The 23301-nt window shown below is 42.2% G+C and overlaps 2 protein-coding genes across 2 annotated transcripts; both read right to left on the bottom strand.

Moving 5' to 3' along the window:
• Positions 1-3340: 3340 nt before the first annotated feature.
• On the bottom strand, positions 3341-6704 carry aar2 (AAR2 splicing factor). The gene is made up of 3 exons (XM_069724740.1): positions 5598-6704; positions 5287-5516; positions 3341-4132 (listed from the first exon to the last, which is right to left on the bottom strand). The coding sequence occupies exons 1-3, from the start codon at positions 6376-6378 to the stop codon at positions 3965-3967; spliced, it is 1179 nt and encodes a 392-aa protein (XP_069580841.1). The 5' UTR covers positions 6379-6704; the 3' UTR covers positions 3341-3964.
• A 3477-nt stretch (positions 6705-10181) lies between these two features.
• prpf6 (PRP6 pre-mRNA processing factor 6 homolog (S. cerevisiae)) lies at positions 10182-23006 on the bottom strand. The gene is made up of 21 exons (XM_069724725.1): positions 22770-23006; positions 22099-22261; positions 21811-21929; positions 21581-21659; positions 20618-20794; positions 19863-19991; positions 19654-19748; positions 19326-19482; positions 18898-19060; positions 16736-16854; positions 16372-16590; positions 15184-15306; positions 14960-15081; positions 14660-14798; positions 14387-14506; positions 13348-13524; positions 13083-13216; positions 12652-12743; positions 12375-12489; positions 12083-12209; positions 10182-11583 (listed from the first exon to the last, which is right to left on the bottom strand). Exons 1-21 carry the CDS (start codon positions 22955-22957, stop codon positions 11431-11433), a joined length of 2910 nt encoding a protein of 969 aa, XP_069580826.1. The 5' UTR covers positions 22958-23006; the 3' UTR covers positions 10182-11430.
• Between the last annotated feature and the right edge of the window lie 295 nt (positions 23007-23301).

Here is a 23301-nt window from a genome sequence, read left to right as displayed (position 1 = left end):
AAGCTCTCAAGGATGATATACAGTACAGGCGCGGACACTTTTATGAGCCCTGTGACAACATTGAGACATGACAGTGGAGGTGATCTGTGCCTCTGTTGTGCTGCGATGTCTGCACGTGCTAATCACAGCCTGTACTTGTTTCACCTCGACAAATTTAGTTACTTAGCCTGGGAAATTTATTGGCCAGCTGTTGTGTCCGTATGTTGTACACGATCAGAAAGAGACACACATGCGTGCTGACTACTAGACCTCAAAGGGCTACTGCCTTGTTTTTAGCTCCTGCCTTTAATCACTTCAGCTGATCACTATAACAGAACATATTGTTCACACACACACACACACACACACACACACACACACACACACACACACACACACACACACACACACACACACACACACACACACACACACACACACACACACACACACACAAACAAACTCTCTCCCTCTCTCTCTCTCCCCTGATGTGTATGAAATTTCCAGGAGGGATTTTAAACCTCGTTCATCCCTGCTTTTAGCACCCCTCCACCCGCCCCGTCCATATGTCTGGGCACCCGAGCTCGAAATGTGCGCGCGCCCACAACGCACACTCGTATACGCATCCTGGGAAAATGTACACGTGCCTTACTCACATTTGGGTCATGCGAGTCAGACATGTGACACCGCGTTGGTACTGCAGCAGAGAGAGATTACAGAGGAATCGCAGCCTGCTCATCAACATACAACAAAGCCCAAGACACTAAGGTGAGGAAAAAGTAGCAGCTGGAAACCAGTCGGAAACAAATCAACACAACAGATGCACAACTACAAACTTTTTCTGACGTCATATTTAGTTTATGAGAGCAACTCTTCCAACCTTCATCTGGAATTGTTTTCATTGTTTCATCTGTAAGAGCAATGGTATAAACTGTCAACAAAACCACACTGCCAAAGGTTTGAAACAGAAAACAGAAGAGAGAAAAAGGTTACAAAGTAAACACTCTTACCACTTCTGGACAAACGTCTTTCCTTATGTAATCTGAGGCTACAAACAATTACCAAAAGCCAACTTTTTGACAAGCTATTTATTCAATCTACACATCTAGCTATACATCAAAGTAGGCGTGGAAAGAAACAGACTTCACTTGAGCGAGTGCAAGACAGAGAGAAGGAATAGAAATGGCGACAATTAATCTGTAGGGTTAGGGTTAGAAAAAGGGTTTTAAAACTGTGAGAATCCACTATTTCAAGAAACGCAGAGGCGTGGGGTGATGCAAAAACAGCCGCTAAATGGCGCTGAATCTGTGAGTGCTAATAACCCTGCAGTTATTCTCCGCCATTGTGTACAGTGAAATGTATCTAATTTACTCAGTCACTGCAAATGCTCGGGTGATCAGAAACCATCGAGTAATCACTAACACACATGATCAAACACCTGATTTGTTCAGTCAATATTTACCATCAAAAGCAGTCGTTGCTCGGCCAAGAAGTCGCACACATGCACGCGCGCTCACACACGCCAGCCTCCATCCTCCTGGGTGCTGTGATGAAGGGTGGAGAGCGGCTGAGTGACCGAGAAAGAAACAGAGGGGCCTGTGTTTACACTGGCAGGGTGAGCAGCACTGAGAGCCCCGTGGAAATGGCCAGCTCACATCTAATGGAGAGAAAGCTCCACCATGACTGACAGGGCCTGCTCGGCTTTGAGGTTCTGCACAGTCAACCCGGCCTGTTTCCCGGAGTGCTCCACTCCCCGGGGTGGCCGCACCAAACAAAGCAAATGAGGGAGATTGGAAGGAAAATGGTCGCCGTACCAGGAACATGGCAGGAGAGCGTTCACTGAGGGCGAAGGGGTGCGTGCGGCACAGAAAAGCCGGACACTTAATGAGTTGTCCGCTGACTTTCTCTACACTGTAATTCCAGCACTAATGGAGGGGCCGGAATGCCAAGGACATCCTAGCAGAGTCGTTTATGTGACCGTCTTCGTTGACAACGTATAGTATTTCATCCCCGGAGAGGAAAATGAATCTACAAACCACTGCCGTGCATTTCCTTCCATGTTGTGCTGATATGTTTCCACCATGTGTTCCAAGCCGTTTTCTCCGTCTAATTGCATTCTAAAGGAAAATAACAACCAGCGCAGGGCCCCAGTGGCCTCACAGTGGACCACAAATGCTGAGTAGATCTTCTTTTAAGTTGTGCATAAATTTTCAAAAGGGGAGTTTTCATCATAAAGCCTAGCATTACCATCAATTTCACAATACCATCTGTCTTCTGGGAAGAGAATGGAATTTTTGTATAGGCAATTGGATCCCCATCAACAGCCCAGACTCTATTGATTCACATAACTGCATTCAACAGCTTTTGTCCTTTTCACAGCAGATTTATGCTCATAGATTGGTTTAAGGGGGCGGAGCACGTCAAAGCAGAGACGTCCAGCTGGAGGGGGAAATGGTTCTAAAGGGGTAGCAGCGAAATTAAAGAGTGAACCAACAGGAAAACACGAGGCCTGTCCCATCCACCATGGTCAAAGGAGGGACACGCACACTCGTACACTGATAATAAATTGCACGTAATGTTAGCCAGTTGCGGTTGGTGCACCCCACACTTCCTTATTTTCCTCACAAATTTTCTTAAGTTCAGATCAGAGAAAGTTTTGAGATGTCTTTCACTCTGAAAACGTTGAGCAAGAACCAACTGCCAAGCCCGAACCGAGCGCTTCCCAGCACCAGAAACAGCAGCTTTTCATTGTGTGAATGGACAGCTGAAGAGCCCCAAAGAAGACTTTAGGGAACATAATTGAGGTTGTACGCCTTTAAAAAAACAAAAAAAAAAAGCTGATGAACACCATCTAGTGGAGGAGCAAGAGATAAATTCTGCTGACAGATATTGCGTACGCCTTATAAATTAACTTATGGCACTTGGTTGATGCTGAATTCATGTCTGTTTTTATCCAGCATGGATAAAACAGTTATTTATTTCTTATTCATAAATACGGCTGTTGTAACTCTTAAAATATGAACAAACTTACCTCTAAAGTGTAAAAGTGTATGATTTTTTTCTGTCTTTGTCTTCAGGAACATCGCTCTTTAGTGTTCAGAAGACTCAGCGAGCATGGAGGGTTACCACGTTCCTTAGGCTGCTTTTCCATGTCCATGTGAGTGTACTGAAACAAAAAAAAAAAAAAAAAAAACATCAGGTGATTGGGAAATTCTGAAAAAAACATTTGGATTCAGTATGCAAAAATGTGTGTGTGTGTGTGTATATATATTTATTTATTTATTTTTCTTTTTTTTACATAGGACAAAAATGACCAGTGACATTATTGACAGAAACATGTACAGCTAGTTTGTTTCAAAAGTGTTTGTTTTTATTAAAAAGAGGTTTGGGTGTGTTTCACCAGTTCACTATTACAAAGTATTATTTTGACAACATGAAATAATATTCATCATGACTTTCTGAGTAATAAAACCTACAGTTGCATAATACTATACTTTTATTTTCCCCTCACAAGCCCCTGTAAAGCTTATGTAGACTTTTTATAAGATTAGGTGAAGTTTACAATTCAATATTATGTAATTATGTGGTAGTCGATAGCAGGTTTGTGTTTGACAGTGTTCATAATTCCTACCACAACAACTGTCCAATCAAGTTGAGGTGAAAAAAAAAAAGTAAAAAAAAAAAAAAGGGGGACTGATTTTTAATGTGACACTTGCTGAAATTGAGAACATCATCACCAGAGGGCACCACACATACAAATTGTATGTACAATAGGATATACAGCCCTCCTGTAACAACCTCAACACTCTGCCCGTGAACAGCTGGAGTTGGTGACACTAAGAGCATGAGGTCATTTGCAGGACTGCATCTCTGCGGTGGCTCCAGCTTCCCCGAGCCTAAAGAACCGATCCGACGTTAAATACATCCCAGCCCTCCTTCAGTGTCCCTGCTTAGGGTTGTACACGGAGTCCACAGCAGAGCAGTTTCAGTCCACTGTAACACCTTCAGGCAGCTCCACCACCACGGGAGCGCAGTCTTCCAAGTCTGCATCAAAGTCCCAGCAGAACTTCTTGGTCAGGTGGGCTTTGAACTTCTCTGCTCTCTTCCGCAGGGTGCCGTCCACACCAGGCCCGCTGGCAAACTGGAAAAAGTCCTGCCAAAAGTAAATCAAACAATGTTGCGATTTGTACATGTAAATATGACAGCAGCAATCATTTCGGAGATATTTTGACACTGCTGGAAATTTGCTGTTAGGATCCAGGCATGGACACAACATCCAGGATCGTGAATCCATGTTCTCTGATTTTTATTCTGACTTTTAAAGGAGAATAAACAAAATATGGGAGTTTTATGGGACCCATTTTTTTTTTTTTATAGTTGTCGATGTTTCTTTTTGTTGCCGCTTAAAGTTGTAAAGCAGGACTTTTACATACAAACAAAAGTCATGTAACTTTCAAGACAAATGAGCTCACACAATGCTGATGCAGCCAATCACCACAAGATAAATCTATCTGTACTTAACTGTATTCAGAGTTTTAAAATCTGGGGAAACAGTCCCGTATTAGTTGGATGAACGCAAACTGGGCATTCTCTATGGGCAGAGCATGTGCTCCAGAAACTTTCGCTTGCTGACCCGGCTAACTACCAGTTTAGTTCTATGCCAACTTGAATTGGGAAAAAAGTATTATTTTGTGCAGCTCCTGTTGACTTTCTAAATATTTTTTGACCAAATGGATTACCTTCTGACAGTGAAAAGTCATCGTGTGGAAATTTAAACACTGAATTTATTCTGTTTTACAACCATAACAGCAGCAGTGGAGTAGGCTACAGCTATGACATAAGCATATATCAAAATATCAATGGGACAATGGCAGCTTAAAGGTTAGAGAGGGGTTGTACAGCAGTTTCCGGTTGTGAATGTGTGGGAACTATGTGAGTGGGCCTTCTGAAAAAGGGAAGACACCAGTGAAATTTCTCTAACTAAACACAAGTTTTTAAAGATATGCGTGTTGTAGTTTTCACATCATGTGTCACCTCCTGGTAATTTCAAGCAGGTTATAAAAAAAAACTCTGAAACTGTGGTAGAGATAAGATGACTTCCCTCCATGAGATTTTACTTACTACTAATTACTCATATTTTTGCTTGTTTTTTTCCCACCTGTTCAGATTCAACACCATCCTTGACTCTGCTTTCGCTTCCACGAGAAAGTTATCTAATGCGTGTACCATGCTGCAGCTTCGCCTGACATACACCATTCTTTTGAAAGTTTTTCCAAGCACTTGTTTAGTCTAGTTTTGTGCATCTACCTGCAGTGTGGAGGTGAGGAAGTTGCTCTGTGACACAATGTCCACAAAGAAGTCGGGAGGTATTTCTCCGAGCTGGTGGTAGAGCACAGCGATGAGCCCCAGGTAGAGTTCCTTACGCTTCCGCATGGTGTCCTCCGAGCGACACAGCAGAGCCAGGAGCTGCTTCCAGTGCTCAAAGCCTTCGTACACGTCTCCAACCAGGAAACACACAAAAGCAAACTGCAGCTCACCTGAAATAGATTGAATCTCGGTTATTTTTTTTAATATTTACAAGTTTAGTGCAACATTGGCAACATCTATTTAACACCTACCTAGCAGGTTGAGAGGCTGCTGCTCGTGGTTCTTCTCCAGAACGGTCTCCAGGGCATAGCTCAGGTCCAGGCTGCACTGGGTGATCTCGGCCGGTGTGGCCCCTGGAGGGTACGTCTTCTCCGGGATAACAGAAAAGCGCAACTCCGTCCCCTCCCTCGGTTTCATCCTCGGGAGCCTGTCGAGTCCCTCTCTCATGCTCTGACAGGCTGTGTCATTCCTCGGCTGGTCTGCCCTGTCTTTGGTGTGTCTGAGCTGAACCTCAGGGATGACGTCACTGTAGGCGCATATTCGACCCGAGAGAGGCTGCAAGTTACTGGCCATCTCCTCACTAATACGGTCGGTGAGGGACACCCACTTCCTCATCACCTCGTAGGGATAGGGACCCAGGAACGGATCCAGCTCTCGCAAGGTGGCCCGGATCCGGCTCACCTCCTCTTCATTCTTGGAAGCGGAGAAGTCCAGATCTTCTTCTTTGGGATCCCAGTTTGCCAGTATGATGTCTTTGGGTTTGAGAGTGAGGAAGACGCCTGTCTTCGGGCCAACTTCTCCTCCACAGCTTGGCGGGTTGACAGAGCAGTAGTGGAGGAAGTGCAGGCCCGGGGGGATCATCTTCACACCGCGGAAACGAGGACCCACCTGCCAACTCTTACAGTCTATCCCAAGCTCTGCGCCCTGAGGCACACCTAATAGCACCAGGGTGGCTCCTTCCTCAAACAGCCTCCGAGCAACATCTGGATCCATGTGTACACTGTTGCTGCTGCTGCTGCTGCTGCTGGCCATGTCTTTCACTTCAAAGGCTACTTGACTTACACCAACTCACTAACTAAATCAAAAGAAGTTAACTCACCTATTAAGTGACGTTTTCATGTCCGGAGGGACATGCTGAAAGTCTGTAACAGTTACCAAAGAGTGATACCGCTTTTTAATGCGAGCGTTTTGGATGAATGCAGTTTTATCTGGTTCTCATAAACAGTCCAAAAAGATTCAAGTTCGCAGAAATAAAAGATTGAATAACCTTGTTTTCAACGTACATTAGTGTAAAGAGCCTCGTCGTAGTGGATATCTATCGTAACGATGTTGTTCCGAGTCGTTGAAAATGCGTTTGAGGGAAGCTGTGTAACACGTTTTGCACTCCGGGTAGAAACCGTATTTTAAATGTTCCGCGTTCCTTTTTCCGCTTTGCTGAGGGAGTTGACGTTGGGGCACAAAGCTGTTGCTACTTGCTTTCAAGTGCAGAGATTGTGCTCGCGCTTCAAAAGATGTGATTAACCTACGTATACAAATTTAGTGGTGTTACAACACAAATTATTCAATATCATTTATTACATTTTTGACATTGCTTTTTTTTGTGTGTAATGTAAACGGATTGTTGTTCCGCGATTAAATATGTTTTAAAAGACATGTCATCCAGTTACAAATGTCTACTATAGTTGATAGACCTATTTCACCAATAATAGTAGTAATAATAATGATAACAATAACCAAATATTTCCAATTAATATAAATCAGACAGAGGACTATATCATGGATTTAATGACATATTGCTTACAAAAATAAAACATAATGGTTGTTACAAAAGGAGAGACCTTGACAATGTGCACATTCGGAAAAGTATAGAAATGCATTGTGGATATTTTGTTTAGCTTATGTGTGGTTTAACTGTTCCCTAATACAAATGTCATGGAAAAGCTGGCATAGTTACAAAACACAAAACACTGAGAACTTGACAACAGTAAACATTTGTTGCATGAAAAACAGCTACCATATCTAAACACAGGGGGTCATGTAAAATCCTGTATTTGTTGCAGTGAACATTCTGGAAAATTCACCTGATAATCTTCATGAGAAAGTATAGCACAGGTTTACAGGAACCAGAGAGACATAACATTTCCTACTTTGAGAGCATATAGACAATCTGAAGTTTCTGCCAACAAATGATCAGCGCCTTCATAACTTTCATTAACCTGATCCTCTTCCTCTTCTTTCCTCGTATTTTCTGGACCGCTGAACAAGAGGCTCTCTTCCCCTGAAACCACGCAACAAGAAAAGGAGAACTATTTGTTTGTCATTTCTCTGCGTGGGCTGGTATTGGGGAAGCGTGTTTTAAAGAGCTGCAACTTAGATTGTTAAAGCCCCTTTTCCTACCAGATAATCAGGGCTGCATTTGCGGGTGATGAGCAGCTCCATGCTCTCAACTGGCTTTTCTAGGTCGGACTGCTGCTTGCCCCCCCTCTGACACCGCATCTGTTGTGTCATACCATAGATGGAAACCAGGATGCGACGTGCCTGCCGTAAGACAATAGGCCAAAAAAGGAAGAAAATGAAAAAGCATTTAAAATAGTCCTCTTGCTCATCTGTCAATAGAACCATTTTAAGTCACACTTTATAACTCACTCGGCGGCAATCTTCATCTGTATGTGCCAAATCTAAAACGTGAGGCGGCTACACAGCCAAAATGTGGCAGATCCAGACCAGGCACATCAGATGAGTTTGTATTACCCTGTCCATGGTGCTGAAAGAGCACATAATGCAGTGCCATTTACCTTTTCTGAAGGACATCGGTCTCTCTCCTTGAATGTATTAAGTGAAGAAGTCAAATTCTGCAAGAGAACAGCCAAATATGGAGTTGTTTAAGAAATCAATTATGCTTGTTATCAGAGTTTCTCTTGCGCAACAAACACTGGAGGGCAGCCTATCACTGGATAACAAAATGATAAATAAACACAGTAGAATAAAAAATAAAATAAACAAAATCTCTGTCAAAGTCACTTGTGAATCACATAGTCTGCAAATATGTTATCATACCAGACTCTGCAGCTCGACGAAGATGACCTCGCTGTAGGAGCCCAGTATTTCTTTATAGTTACAGCCACGTTTACCGCAAGAGTTGGCCAACAAAAGAAACGCCAGGACACTATGGAGTAGCGCTCCGACCAGACACTACGAAAAAAAAGGTGTTATGACATAACATGGAAAGAAATGTTCCACTCTACATCAATACTGAGGAGGGGGAAAAAAGCTTGTAGTATGACTCAAACTCAATTGGCTGCAGGGACGCAAAGTATGTTAAAGCATCTGTTGGTTTCCAGTCGTTAGCGCCACATGACCAAAGTTACAATAGTTTTATTCAGCAATGCACACACTTCATCATTAGCGATGCAATTTTCAATCATTTTCTATCTCTGCTCATGTGTTGCGTAAATACGCACCGGATGCGATAACCGCACTTACCATTTATCATGTTTTTCTGCGGGATCCTCAGACGAGCAAACTCATCTCTATCAGTGACAGGGAGATCCAAGGAATTACTCCTGATCCAGCTGCGCTCATTCTATCCAATCCGGGTTTTTCCTCTGTATTGTTGGTGCTTCTTTTAGTGGAGTGGTTACAGGGTGGCAGGTAGACTTCCGATGTGGTGCTGCGTGGTTTCCAACGTCATTAAACTCACTGCTGCTCCTATTTCCTTCCCCGTCATGGATTGCTGACGCCGGGTTTAGGATTTCACTAAACTCCAGTCCGATCAAGTAGAGGAAAATTTCTGCAATCAATCAATCACTTGTCTTCATCCTTTCGGTTTCGTTGGCAAGACGTGATAACCGTGGAAGAGTTTTGGGCATTTATCTCAAAAACCTTTGGGGCTCTCATCCACAGTGGGTGGTACAAGTCATCGTGCCTAAACCTGAATACAGCAGGTCATAGAATCTGAGGGGTCACAGATTTCAGTGGAACACCCGATTTGTTATAAATACGTGGTTTATGATTATGATGATAAATGCAAATGAACTTGTTTCAGCCGAACCAAAACGTACAATGCTCCAGTGAAATCCCAGAGAGAAAAATAATGCTGACTTTGTATGGGAACTGCATGGGAGGAGGAATGCAGGAAAAAAAAACCCACGAGCAGAGCACTCAGACTGAAATCACAACAAACATTTTATGGCACGATTCGTTTGGGAGAAACAGGAAATTGTGCCAAAAACTTTCTATTTGTTTATTGGATGCCTGTAAAGTATTTTTTAACACGTTTCAAGCAAGATAAGTAGAAAAGGCAGAATTAACACTACAACCATCAGAAACCATGGGGTACCTGACATCGAGTTTATATACAGTCACATCTAAATCTGGACTTCTTACATATCAATGTGGTCAAGACATTAAAACATTAAAAAAAATTTAAAAAAAAAAATCCTCATTGAAAGTGTTTACTTTCATTCCTCTTTTACATCTTTTATAAGTTTAACAAACAGTTACTGAAATTAGAATTTTGACACTAATCAGCAGAAAAACAGACATTACTCTCAAAGTGAAAACAACATAAATTTAGATTTGATTGCCTGTAACTTTTAACCCGGTTTACTTTGACATTCCTAAATAATGTATACAGTTCTCATCAGAATTAACTTTTTATCTGGCTAGAGATCCCTTGAGCGATACAGTGCTGCTTTGTGTGGCTTTCACTGTTACAAATTCAGCATTCTAAACAGCCACAGGTCGCTAACAATGATCTGAATTCATTGCGTGTGCAGCAAGTAAATTAAATATAAATAGCTCATCAAAACACAACCGAAACCATGACAGCTGCATAATGTTGCCCTTTTTAATATTTTCATATTTCTAACTCTACAACTCATTTACAACCATGTTACAGCAGCATCTACATGACCATTTCAGTGTCACATCTGCTCCCTCATGTACCACCTGCCCTGTTTGTAATTCTGGTCATGCCACAAACAAAACAAGCAGAACACCGACATGAACAAATAAAGCACAGCCAGTAAGTTTTTATTAAATACCACTGACTCTGGAGACGCCATCAGGCGGTTAGCTAATCTCAGCAAACAAAGTAAACTTCTAAACAAATCTGTTATACTCTACATAAAAATTCTGAAGTTGCTAAAAAAAAAAAAAAAAAAAAAAAAAAAAGCATCAGGGCTCCTCAAAAGGTCTGTGTCTGTTCAGGAATACACGGCGTAACTACAGGGTTTCATGGTTAAGATGGTACATAACGCATACATCTAATGTAAAGAGGTAAGAGCTACATACTCTGATTTAATCATTTAATTGTCAAATCTGAAAATCAATGGCCTTTATAAATGTCCCAAAAGCTGATTTATAAATGAATAAGTTAAGCCAGCACTTCACTAGAATAGGAGCAATTTTCTCGAAAGAGTCATAGAACGAGTCTGTTGCCTTGAGTCGCCAGGTTCAGTTTTATGAGTGTGTGAAAAGAAACAATGCTCACATTGGAGACTGCAGACTGCAACAATGGGAGATTACTGTATTAAAAGTAGACTTTTAAGGTAAACTAAACAAACCACATTACCAGAACCACACCATCTCCGACATCATACTGTGAGGCAGAACCTGCAGGGCTTTTTGAGGGTTCAACAGTTGAACAATGAAATCCTAGCGGGCACACGAAGCCATTACAAATAAAGCAAAATCTACACGTAACTACGTGATGGACCATAAGCCATCCACAAGAACCCGACATTTTAACTGCAGCTTAATGTATTGTTACTGCATGTTCACCTGAAGTGGGTAATCAGTCATTTTGAATTTTGTATTCACACTTGATTTAAAATGTGCACAGATCTGTTTTCACTTTGACGTTAAATCATCATTTTCTGTTGAGAGGTACAGTGAACATTTTAAATTTGTAAAATAATAAAACATGAAAAAGGTGAAGAGGGTGTGTCTGTATATGAATACGTTATATCTGCCAAAGGTGGGCAAGTCCTGTTAAGAGAACAAGCATGTCCTTAGCTGCTCTCTGCTAAACCGGTGACTGCCAGAGTCTTCCAGGTGTTTCCAGTCCAAATCTCCTCAGCCTCAGAATGTATTCTTGATCTTGCTGGCTACCTGCGCTAGGATCTCTCCTGTCTTCTTCTGCCAGTTGAGGACGTGTTTAGACTCGGCACACCACAGCTCTCCATGGCGAGGTTCTGCATTCTCACAGCGCTTTCGCACCTCTTCTTGCTGTTCCTGAGGAATGCAGGGCAGTGAGGTGAGACACCCACAGCACAAAACACATGCACTCGCCTCGCACACTGTTTATAAGAGTGACTACCAATTTTGTGAATGAGAAAAAGCAATTATATGTTTTTCAAAACAGATTAAGAGTGAAAACACGTATGCTTATCATGCATCATTTAACATGTCTATCAGTACATTTTCACTCACACACAGAATGTCTGAACCCATTATAATGCTAACTTTTGCTGATATATCTAACTCTTCAGTAGTTTTATCTTTGGTCCACTAAAGCTCTTTTAAATGATTCCAAATGTTTTCAGTGGTACCTTTTACCTTATGAAAGCATCGCCTGTTCAGCACAGTCACTGCACATACATATATCACATTCAATGAATTTCCATCTGACTGCAAAATGCACTTCTGCATTGTATAAACTTCAGTCAGTTTGATAAAGTATTTAGCTGCTATGTAAATGTAATAACGTGAAGTCCAGACACAAGATCCTTACCTCTGTGCCGTGCTGCAGCTCAAACTTGTAGAAGAGAGCCCAAGCGTCTCCCAGGTCTGGCTCAATCTTTACTGTCCTGAGGAACCACTCTCTGGCTTTGGTGATCTTACGCTCACTCCAGAACAACCTGAGATGTGCGAAAGATTGTATTTGAAAACAACACAAAGTTTGTTGAATACACAGAACAAACCAGAACTGTAAAGAATATGTTTTTATAATGTAGGTTGTCATTTAGAGCAGAGATTATTACGCAGAGGGGGGAGTTAAAAACAGTAAAAAGACGCCGTCATACTTGGCTACAGCGAGCAAGACATGTGGATCATGTTCACACTTCTTCAAAGCGTCCACACTCTTAGTCTTTCTCTGGGGCCTGGCTTCCAAAAACACTGCTTCAGCCCACAGGATCCCTTTGGAGGAAAGAAAATGAAAAGTAGGGTGAAATGGAGAATTTGACATTTTGAAATTACATATGAAGATATATCCTGTATATGGCATAACTAGCTCGAGAAATTCGTGGTTCCTTTTAAATTCCGTTGTCATTGGTTTCTGACAAGGTCTGCCGAACTCACCTGAATTTGGGCACTCCTGCAGGGCTTTGGCCATCAATGTGTTGGAGATATTTTTCAGTCCGGCCCGGAACTCCAGTCTGACCGACTCCAGCCTGTTTAATATGATCACATACACATCATTTTAAAGGCAAAGATATAAAGACAGCTATATTTCATAATTTTGAGGGATAGTTGGGAAAATTTATGCTACTGATCCCAGCTTGGGTTTTTGTGCCATAGTAAGAGCACATTTAGCACGTGACTAGTGTTGGCAAGTAAATTACTGATAATTCTAATGATATTCAAACATAAATATGTTTATGGTCCAGTACTATGGAAATAAAAAAGAAATGTATATGCTGAGCGGGTGACACCTTTCAAGATGAAACTTTTCTAAGGCAGAATCTTGCTTTTGCATTCAAGTGGAGCACCACACTTGTGTATTGTCTCACCACAGCTCAGGGCTCTGCGGGTTCTTGAGTCGAGCCTTCTCCAGGATTGCTCTGGCTCTGGTCAGCTGTCCGACTCTTTCTTCAAGACGAGACAGCAGCAACCACAGGGCCACCGAGTGGGGACACTTTTTCAACTACAGCAACAAAAAAATTCACATATTTTCACACATATGACCAAAAATATCAAATAATTAGCATTCCTTAGATTCCGAGCGCTAGTAGGTAATACAATATCTAACTAAACAAACCCCTGTTCCCGCCTCACCCCTTGGTTATAGGCCTCTCTGGCTTTGTCCATATTTTCACACTGCTCCTCAATCTGGCCACGCATCATCCAGAGCTTTGGGAAGTCCTCGTAGTGTTTCAGGGCCTCGGTGCACAACTCCTGGGCAGCTTCAATGTTTCCCAACACCCACTCCAGCTTCACTGATTTCATAAATACCTGTAGAGATTACAAACACACACAAGCTGTTTCTTTACACCATAAATATGTATGAACAGGACCCATGACTCCATTTTCAGACATATTAGATATCAGCCTGCCAGAGCACAGCCTAATTGCTTAGCTGCTTCATGAACACCACAAAGTTGTCTTATCTGACAGGACAATCAGAAGAGGCCACCTTAAAGCAGGCTCTCTTAGTCACACCTGTCGGCACACAATACAGATAACCAAATGTAGTCAGCTCACCTGACAGAGATAGTTAAAGAGAACAGTTGACAGCATCTATCAACCCGAGTGGTGCTGCCGAGTGTTTTGAGTTGTAGAAACCTTGAAAGCCTGAATCTGGGAAAGCCAGAAAGTCTGTAGAAGCTACCTCAAGGACATGCACTATCAACTTACCAATAAACACTGGCTTTAAAGCAGAGAACAATCAAACCTGATCGTCAAGTCACTCCTTAAACATGAATCAGAGCTCTATTAATATTAACAATGGCTCAATGAAAAACACAATGTGCTGATACACACGGTCACAGAGGGGCAGATAAAGAGTGAAAGGAGGACAGGACTGTTTCAATTGACAGGTAACCTTCCCCTGTAAAAATACAGTGAACAAAGTTGTGAAAGTGTGCGCTTGTAAGAAAAGTACTCTTTTTCATATTAATTTATCTTTTCAGCCTGTTTTATAATCCATCAAATCTCATCTGACACCTTGATGAATGTTTTGATTGACAAAAAGACAAAACATTGCTGCATTAAAACCTGAATGGGGAAGCCAGTTTTCAAAAGCAGAGTAATCCTCATGAGAATTTGAAATGGGGAAATCTTTCCATGGCATTTTTACTGTCTCACACAAACTCACCCTGGCTGTCGGTGCACTGCTGCGGGCTTTTGCCAGCAGTCGACGGGCTCTTTCATACTCGTTATTCTCAGACTCCAGTTTGACAGCAGCAAGCCAGATCTCTTCACTGTTAGGGTTGGCCTAGGAAAGCAAAAGGTGGACGAATAGAGAGCATACGGATAAAAGTGGGGAGATGCAGAGGGGAAAACTGATTTAGACATAAATACACATAGACTACGCCAGTATTTAATATACTATGTGTAGAGGTCAATCTTTGCATTGTTGCATTCTCACCTGGAAGGCCAGAGCGAGGATGCTTCTGGCTGCTGGAACATCCTCAGCCAGCCACTTGGACTTGGCACCCATTAGCCACAGGACCTCTGCTTTAGGACAGTGAGCCACAGCCCTCTGGAGCAGAGCCTCCAAAGACTCCCTGAGAGATACAATGGGCCGTGGATGAGTTACGGATGGGAGGAGCCCAGTGGCAGTTGAATAAATATTAGAGGTTAAGATGATAAAACAAGTATATTAGTTGTAGTGACGAAATTTAAAGATGAACAAATAAAGACGTGGATAGAAACCAAAGCTGGTCACCTGGTGCCATGGTTCTTCTCAAAGTATGCAGCTCTAAGCCAGACACTTTTTTTACTGGGGAACACCTGTAGAGCGTGAGCGTAGATGGCCCTGGCACACTCCAGCGCTCCGTGGGCCACACACTGAAGCAGAACAAACACATCAAAGTTAAGCTAAACTCAAACAGCAGATGAGCATGCACATGACCCATCTTGTTGTCAAAAGCCTGATCTATCAATACTCACACTATCTGCGTCCTCCATCCAGGTGTGCTTGCGGTCCTCCTCCTCAATGCCAATCCCTATGACGGCCCTGATCACAGCCTGGCAGGTCGCCACGCTGCCTGCTTTGTCACACTCCTCTGCATCCTGCAGGACAATAAGAAGCATTTAGGACAAAAGAGACTTTGAGTGGAGAGGAAGAACGTACAAACTTTAAGCGTGAACTGCTGACGCCTATTGTAGGTCGGTAATTTCTTCACGCATATTTTACATGGAATTACTTGCACATCTGATGTCAGAGAAAAATGTCTTCAACCATCAAGAGTAGAAATATTGTAAAATAAACCCGGGTTACTGATTGATATCCATGTGAGTCACAGTTTAAAGATGATCTGTCTTGGCACAGATGATTTTTGTGGGAAGAGCAAAGGACTAACTTGAGCTGGAGTATCAAAGGTGACAGAAACAAGATAATCTTGAAAAAGGAAAAAGCCGTTTTTACATGTTTAATCAATTTTGTTAAAAAAAAAAAAAACATTAAATCGCCTGCATTAATATTATGTGTAACACAAATACATTTACTGTAATCTTTCTTTAAAAACTGACAAATCTTGTCATTTTAACTTAATTTGTTGGTGTACTGGCAAATGGCCTTAAGAAACCTTCCACAATAACCAGCCATACTCTGCCAGAGGTAGACAAAGCCAGGTTGTCAAGGTGGAAAAAAAAAAACGATACCAAAAGGGATTTCAGTGAATGCCTCCGATTGCAAAACAACTGTGAACTGGGCTTAACAAAATGTCAGTCACAGTGCTGGCTTGTATTCTGTTGCATCCAGAAGAATAAGAGGAGGCCCCTTTACCCAAGCATGCTGACGAACACATGACGCAGACTCTACTCTTACAATAGCCAAGTTTAAAGGTATAGTCACTACATTTTATATTTGAAATTACAAGTTCATGCTGATATGGGAGTGCAAGAGTTAGTAACTCAGTAAGTCAATAAAAGTAAGCATTTTGTAACCATCAGCTGATCATAAATGAAACCAAAGGTCCCTTTTACTCCAGTGTTTGAGTTACAGCATAACGGCATCAGCATCTTAGATTTAGTTCTCGTCATGTGTTTATCTGCCTATTATAAGACCCTTCTCCAAGTTGGAAAAAAATAATTTCTTTACGCTTGCTGAGAAGCCACAAAGCTACAGGAACACACCTGTATCCACTGTTCTCTGTTGATCTCCACACCGTTGGCACGCAGAGAAGTGATGGCTCTGTCAATGATCTTGTCCACCATCTGAGTGTTGCCATTGGCCTCCTCCAGCTTGGCAGCAGTGATCCAGATGTGGCGATCGGTGGGAATGTTCTCTCGAGCTTTGTTCAAGACACGACGGGCGTTCTCGTAGGTCTCTAACCTGGCTAGCGCCAGCCACAGCTACAGGAGGAGAAAATGCTTTGATAGTGAGATAGGTGCAGATGTTTTACATGTTACATAGCATTGTTTAACATCCAGTCCAGAAGGCCATGTTTTCATGTTGGCGAACAACAATATATGAAATGACAGCATGCTCCGAGCGTACCTCCACACTGGTGGGGCAGCACTCCACAGCTCTGCTCAGCATGATCCTGGCATCCTCTGGTTCCTCCAGCTCAACCGCGGTCTTCCACAATCGGACTGACTTGGATACATTCTCCAGGGCTGCATGGGTAACAGTTAAACAACAGTTCAGTTATGTCACTGACGCATCTTCTTAAACCAGGTCAGTTTGTCGCTACAAAATACAGTAAAGGACTATAAAGGCACGATACAGACAATATATTGAATCGTGTCAAAACACAGCCCCAACCGTACATCCATAGACAACACATTATGTACAGCAGGGGTGTCAAACATACGGCCCGCGGGCCGGATTCGGCCCGCCAGGGGGTCCAGCTCGCCCGCCGAATGACTTTGCTAAGTGTGAAAATTACAGAAAGACATAAATTGCATTTCTATGAGAATATGGAGGTTTATGAGTACAAACATTTTTTTTTTTTTTTTTTTTAATCGATCCAGTAATTGCTTCAAAAACAGCGTTAAATGCGACGTCTGCTCCGGAGGAAGAAGCGCTCGGTGCCACAGGCAGCAGCGCTCGCTGCTCGCTTTGTGACGTGTTTGACGTCAAATGCGTCACAAAGCGAGGGAATCTGCAGAGGAGAGCCGGGGCAGATAAACAGGGGGCTGATGTCTGAGTTTTTGGTCTTTATGTTTCTAGTTTATTGTAGAAAGACCTTAAAACAGGGTTTATCATCCAAAAACCTTCACCAATGATTTAAACAAAGAGAAATATTGTCGTTATTTTTTATTTTTTTTTTACTTTATTAATCCCCGAGGGGAAATTTCTTCACTACAGCAGGGGGGCTCTCAGGGGGGAGCTGCTGCAACAGGCTGCCACTAGCGCGGTGCCAGGTAACCTGACCTGAGGTGCATGTTTTTGGATGATGGGAGGAAGCCGGAGAACCCGGAGAGAACCCATGCAAGCACAGGGAGAACATGCGTTATTATGCTATGATTTTACTGGTCTGGCCCACTTGAGATCAAAGTGGGCAGTATGTGGCCCCTTAACTAAAATGAGTTTGACACCCCTGATGTACAGTGACAAAAAAATAAATAGAGATACTATAGAATTTCAGTGAATGCACCAGCAACAAAAACAAACACTAAACAACATATTATTTACTTTGTTTATTTATTATTTACATTAGAAGTAAAGTTTAATGGTGTCAGGAGGTAGAAAGGTAGAGTGTTATTTATGTAATGAAGAAAAGAAGAGCAGAGGCAACTGAACATGTAGAGACAAAGAGAGCTCTTCCTCACAGGAAACTCCACATCCATCTCTGTCAGTGGGGTATGCTGCTGGGAAACATCGTTGTGTGTGTGTGTGTGTGTGTGTGTGTGTGTGTGTGTGTGTGTGTGTGTGTGTGTGTGTGTGTGTGTGTGTGTGTGTGTGTGTGTGTGTGTGTGTGTGTGTGTGTGTGTGTGTGTGTGTGTGTGTGTGTGTGTGCGTGTGTGTGTGTGTGTGTGTGCACGCGTGCGTGTGTGTGTGTGTGGGCGTGTGTGTGTGTGTGCGCGCGCGTGTGTGTGTGTGTGTGTGTGTGTGTGTGTGTGTGTGTGTGTGTGTGTGTGTGTGTGTGTGTGTGTGTGTGTGGTGTTCGGGCATTGACACCATGGTTTAATGAGGTGCCTGGCTTTGACTAGAAGCCAGGCACACAGCTGCCAAATGTAACCCTGAATAAATCTTTAATGAAATCTTTTATGCAATCTGAAGACTGCAGGGACTGAGTAGTTCTGTGTGGGTGCTTTTATGAGACAATTAACAGATTGAGACTGGTCTTGAATTTTGGCCCTATAGAAATGAGTGTCTTCCTTTTGGCAATGACCGAACGGCTTCAGTTCTATCAACTATGGAAATATACCTTGGCATTTCGTTACTCCATTTTAATACCTGGCAAAGTTTACATTGATGGGCTATGTAATTTTCTTTTTTCTTAAAATGGGTCAAATAAAAACATTGCTTGTCTACTGGTATCAAAGAGAAGAAACCATACTGGTACAGCTATCAAAAATCTTTGAACAATACTTAGCCCTGCTTTTCCAAAAAAAAAAAAAATATATATATATATATATATATATATTTTTTTTTCCACACAATCCGAACAACAAATACACACGACAGAAAAACAAGCTAAAAGCACAACTTACCCTTCCTGAGGACGCGTTTCTTAGCTCTGACATCTGTCTCCAGCTCTGCAGCTCTGATGTAGATGCGGACGGACTGAGGCAGGTGACGAACAGCCTGGGCTACCACGGCTTTGGCTGTGTCACCAGGTTGGAGCCGGGCAGCCTCCAGCCACACGTCCTCACTCTGGTTTACAGAGAGAAATGCTTATTCCAACAGGAAGGACAAGTTTCCTCATTTGCAAGTTAGCCAAGCAGCACATCACATCATTAATCTCATTATAAAGGAAACGGCTGACAATGCAAACTGAAATGCCTGGTATAAAATAGTATCCAGGGAAATATTACATAATAGATTGCAGTTTTAATTTGATCAAACCAACCAAAAAAAACTTTACAAGCCATGAACTCTGTCCCTTAACAGATTTAATATTCTGTCTGTCCTCCTTTACCTTAGGACACATCTCTGTGCCTTTCATGATCAGGTTTCTGGCCACCTGCAGTTTTCCAGTCACCTCCTCCAGCCTGGCAGAGGCAATCCAGGCAGGTGGGTGATGGGGATTGGTCTCCCTCACTGATTTCAGTAGCAGACGAGCCTTCTTGATGTCACTGGAAATTCAGAGCCACAAATAAGCCATCAACACACACACACACACACACACACACACACACACACACACACACACACACACACACACACACACACACACACACAAATGCAAAACAACTTATTTTACAGAGATATACTCTGAACATCTGGTGTTGCCAGTGTGTTTCTACCTGATATCTCCTCCATGAGTGGGGATCATGGAGTTGAGATCTGTCAGGTAACCTTTGGGGTCCACGACTGTCTGTCCACTCACTGAGTCAGACACCTGATCACAGATAACGGGCAGAGATGAAGAGAAAATAATTCAATACTGCACATCCGGATAACGACAGCAGAATGCTGGAACCAGATAAAAGTGAAAGGATGAAGCATCAATTACCTGACTGAGCCTCATATCCATGAGTGTGTTCCTGGCCTGACCAATTTTCCTCATATCCAGCTCTCCTGTCCCTGGTGTCATCAGGCCTGGGGTCATGCTTCCTGGGTAAGGTGTGTTCAGGCCACCCAGCTAGTGGAGACAGGAAACGATCATAATAGAGAGGAGAATTACAGTTTCCGCAAGAATTTTGTTACGGCATGTTTAAACAGTTTATGAAACGTAGGACTAGATGAAATAACACTGTTCACACCACTGCAAACGATGCATGGGGAAATCCTTTTAAGCCTGAGAAATGGCTTTCCTATGCTGAAAAACATTGGAGTGAAAGTAAAATGATAATGTAAATCTTAATAATACAATACATGCATGTCAAAAATGTACAACTTTTTTCATCAACAGGCCACATCTCCATTTGTTTTCAATTCAAATATTTAGTAATGTCTCCTGTTTGCATGCAGAAAACTAACAAACCAGGTTGCCTTTTTAGATATTTTTTTTTAAAGGGCAACAGATTTCATGTGATCAAATATCAGTAGCAACAGTTGTCTGTTCTCCACTGACAATATATGGTTGCAAGAAAAATAACACTCAGCATTGGTAAACTGCATTTACAGTACAGTTGAAGTGATTTGCTTCTTTACAGTGAGATCTCCTGACTCCTACTGGGGCAGGCTGGCACTACACCTTGATCAGTGATGTGCGCGTTTATGTGGAAGTGTGCAATACAAGTTATGTGTATTTGCATGTATACTGACTCCTTGCAAAGGGTCAACAGTGGTGTGGTTCTCTCCAGTCTGCAGGTGTTTGGAGAAGAAGCTGTCTGGGACAGGGGTGAGTTTCTCATAACGAGGATTCCTCTGGCGCTTGTTCCTTGCATCTCCCACTTCAGGGATGCTCAGCCACTCCTCCTCTGACACCTCTGCCAACTTCCTCTGCAAAGAGATGGAACAGATGAATGATTAGGGGCTAAAGAGAGGGAATAAATTCTGAATGCCAGCAGTCTTGTTGAAATATGTATCATATCATATGATTATGATCATGCGCTAAGAAGCTCAAATCGGTCAACATAAAAAAAAAAAAAGAAGAAAAGATGAGCTCTTTTAAATTCTTGGGAGACCACATTAATGTTGACCTGTCATAAACCTGAACACCACCTGAAATAATCAAGAAAGCAGGAAAAGAGCTGAGTTTCCTCAGCAAACTGAGGAAATCTACCATGCACTGTTGAAAGCGTACTCACAAACAGTCTCTTTTGGGTGGTGTGGAAACAATAACGATACATAACGGGTTGCACTACCCTGCAATCCAATACCTCAAGCATAGTATGCTATACAAAACAATAATGACTGCTGTACCACTTTTATACTGCTATATAAGCCTTTTACCGGAGCATGTTTGCACAGCTCACTCAGTTTTTTTTGTACCCATTAAGTAATGCAGTCAGACAACACCTGTATTTCATTTTACTCTTTAGATCTTTTAAATTTCTTGACTTGGCCCTTTCCAAATATTTTTCTCCATTCATCAAGCACCAATGCAGTAACTTTAAAATAAGAACTTCTTCAGTTCATGAAGAAGCCTTTAGGATGAGAGGTACAACATCTTCATTTGGATTACTGATTTTTCAAAGTGTAGGAAGATAAAAATGGATAATTTTAATGAGGGTAAAATGGTTGAAAAAAAGGCAACAATTTGGTGTATTGTTTGCCGTTTAATACCTTTAAATCAGAAAACTGCTGCTGGATTTTGGGTCGCTCCATACGGTATTTCTCAATTTCTTCCTTTTCTCTCAGCTCCCTAAAAATACACAGACAACAATTAAAATCACACTCACATGCTAAAAATCCACATTATATGAAACTTGAAAACACTTTGCGTTGTTCAAGCGGGGCAAAATAATATTATCCCAACACTGAAGTGGGAAAGTAGATTAGTTTTTCTTTGTAACCTTCTTTCTTTGCGTCTTTCATCCATCCTCTTGTCCAGTGCTGCGTATATAGCGTCGGCTTCTTCATCGTCTTTCTCATAGGGCCCACTGGAGAACAAGCTACCTGCATAACCATTAAACTACAAGAAAAAAAACAAGTAACATAACATTATTTGAATGACCGCTCATCATCTAGAAAGAGTAATTGACTGCTCAACTTTGAATTTTTAACTAGATGAATTAAAACCCTACCAAAAAAAAAAAAAATCTAAAATCAAACACAGCCGGAGACAACATAATCAACGGTACCTCATCATAGTTGGTGTCGTTTAGATCTTCATCATCATCATCCTGATTCTTTTTCATTTGGTCCCCAACCGTCCTCTTCCCTGGAGGTGCATGTCGGTCATCCACTGGATCATTGGCGTCTCGAGCAGGACCGATATCAGATCGCGTGGTAAAACCAGTGGCACTGGGGAGACAATATTCATTTAAACATGACATGAACGGAAAGATGCATTCTTGCATTGAGAGGAGTATCTTAAGGAATGACCGCAGGATAAAAGCGTGCTATCTGTTTTGATAACTCCGATAGTCGGTAGTTTAACATTAGATGCAGCAGTGACGTGACGAGAACACGTTTTCTCTCTATTTGCAACAAAACGTCAGCAGGTTTTTACGTCCCTTTAGATAACTCAATGTCATGAGTCCCAAACAATTCATATTGAAAAAAATAAATTAAAAAAAATATTTTAATATATCTTGTTCAACACGATCAAATCAATGGAACAGCACTTGATGCCGAGCTAATATCTTCGTTCACTTCACAAACGCTAAATAAAAATAGTTTATTCGGATGTTAATACAAATTAACCAGAGTTGTTACGGTGCCTTTGCAGAAAACTTGACTCAACCGGCGACTATCTCTTAACATGCGTGAGAGAGAGCTAGGCTAACTAGCTGGCGTGAAGTTAGCTCACCCTCTGCCGAGACCCGGGACGTAGCCCAGCGGAGCGGGCATCCCCAGAAACGGCTTCTTCTTCTTCCCCATAAGCGGGGAGGCAAGGGGCATTATCGGGGGTCCGCCGCTACCCCCTGCCGCCCCGGTCCCCCCCGCAGATGTTTTGGGGACGATTTTAGGTCCTTGTTTTGCTCCCGCGCTAGCCATCGTTGCTCCAACGGTGAGGAGGCTCACTGTCCGATAAACAACAGTTGCACTTCCGTTTCCAACACACGGCAACCCTTCTAAAAAATGTCCGTCGTTGTTTGTAACAGCGCCCCCGCAGGACTGGCTGGTTACTTTTTATTTTCGCTTCTCTCCTGTTATCTCTTTCGTTTAAAATTGTTGATGTGAGTGTAGCGGAATTGTTTTCATTATTGCAGTGTGCGGCTGCGTGATTGAAATGATTCATTTTGGATATTCATCATGTTTCATGCTGATGTCAGTTTTCTGTTTAAGCCACAGGATGGCGCCAAATGCTGAACAATAATATACTCATCGAAATATTTTAA

The sequence above is a fragment of the Brachyistius frenatus genome, unplaced genomic scaffold (genome assembly GCF_029030835.1).
Source record: "Brachyistius frenatus isolate BFR_SWC_R1_liver_20210118 unplaced genomic scaffold, ASM2903083v1 Contig_6, whole genome shotgun sequence".
Taxonomy (NCBI): Eukaryota; Metazoa; Chordata; class Actinopteri; family Embiotocidae; genus Brachyistius; species Brachyistius frenatus.
This window is presented reverse-complemented; position numbering and strand designations above follow the sequence as displayed.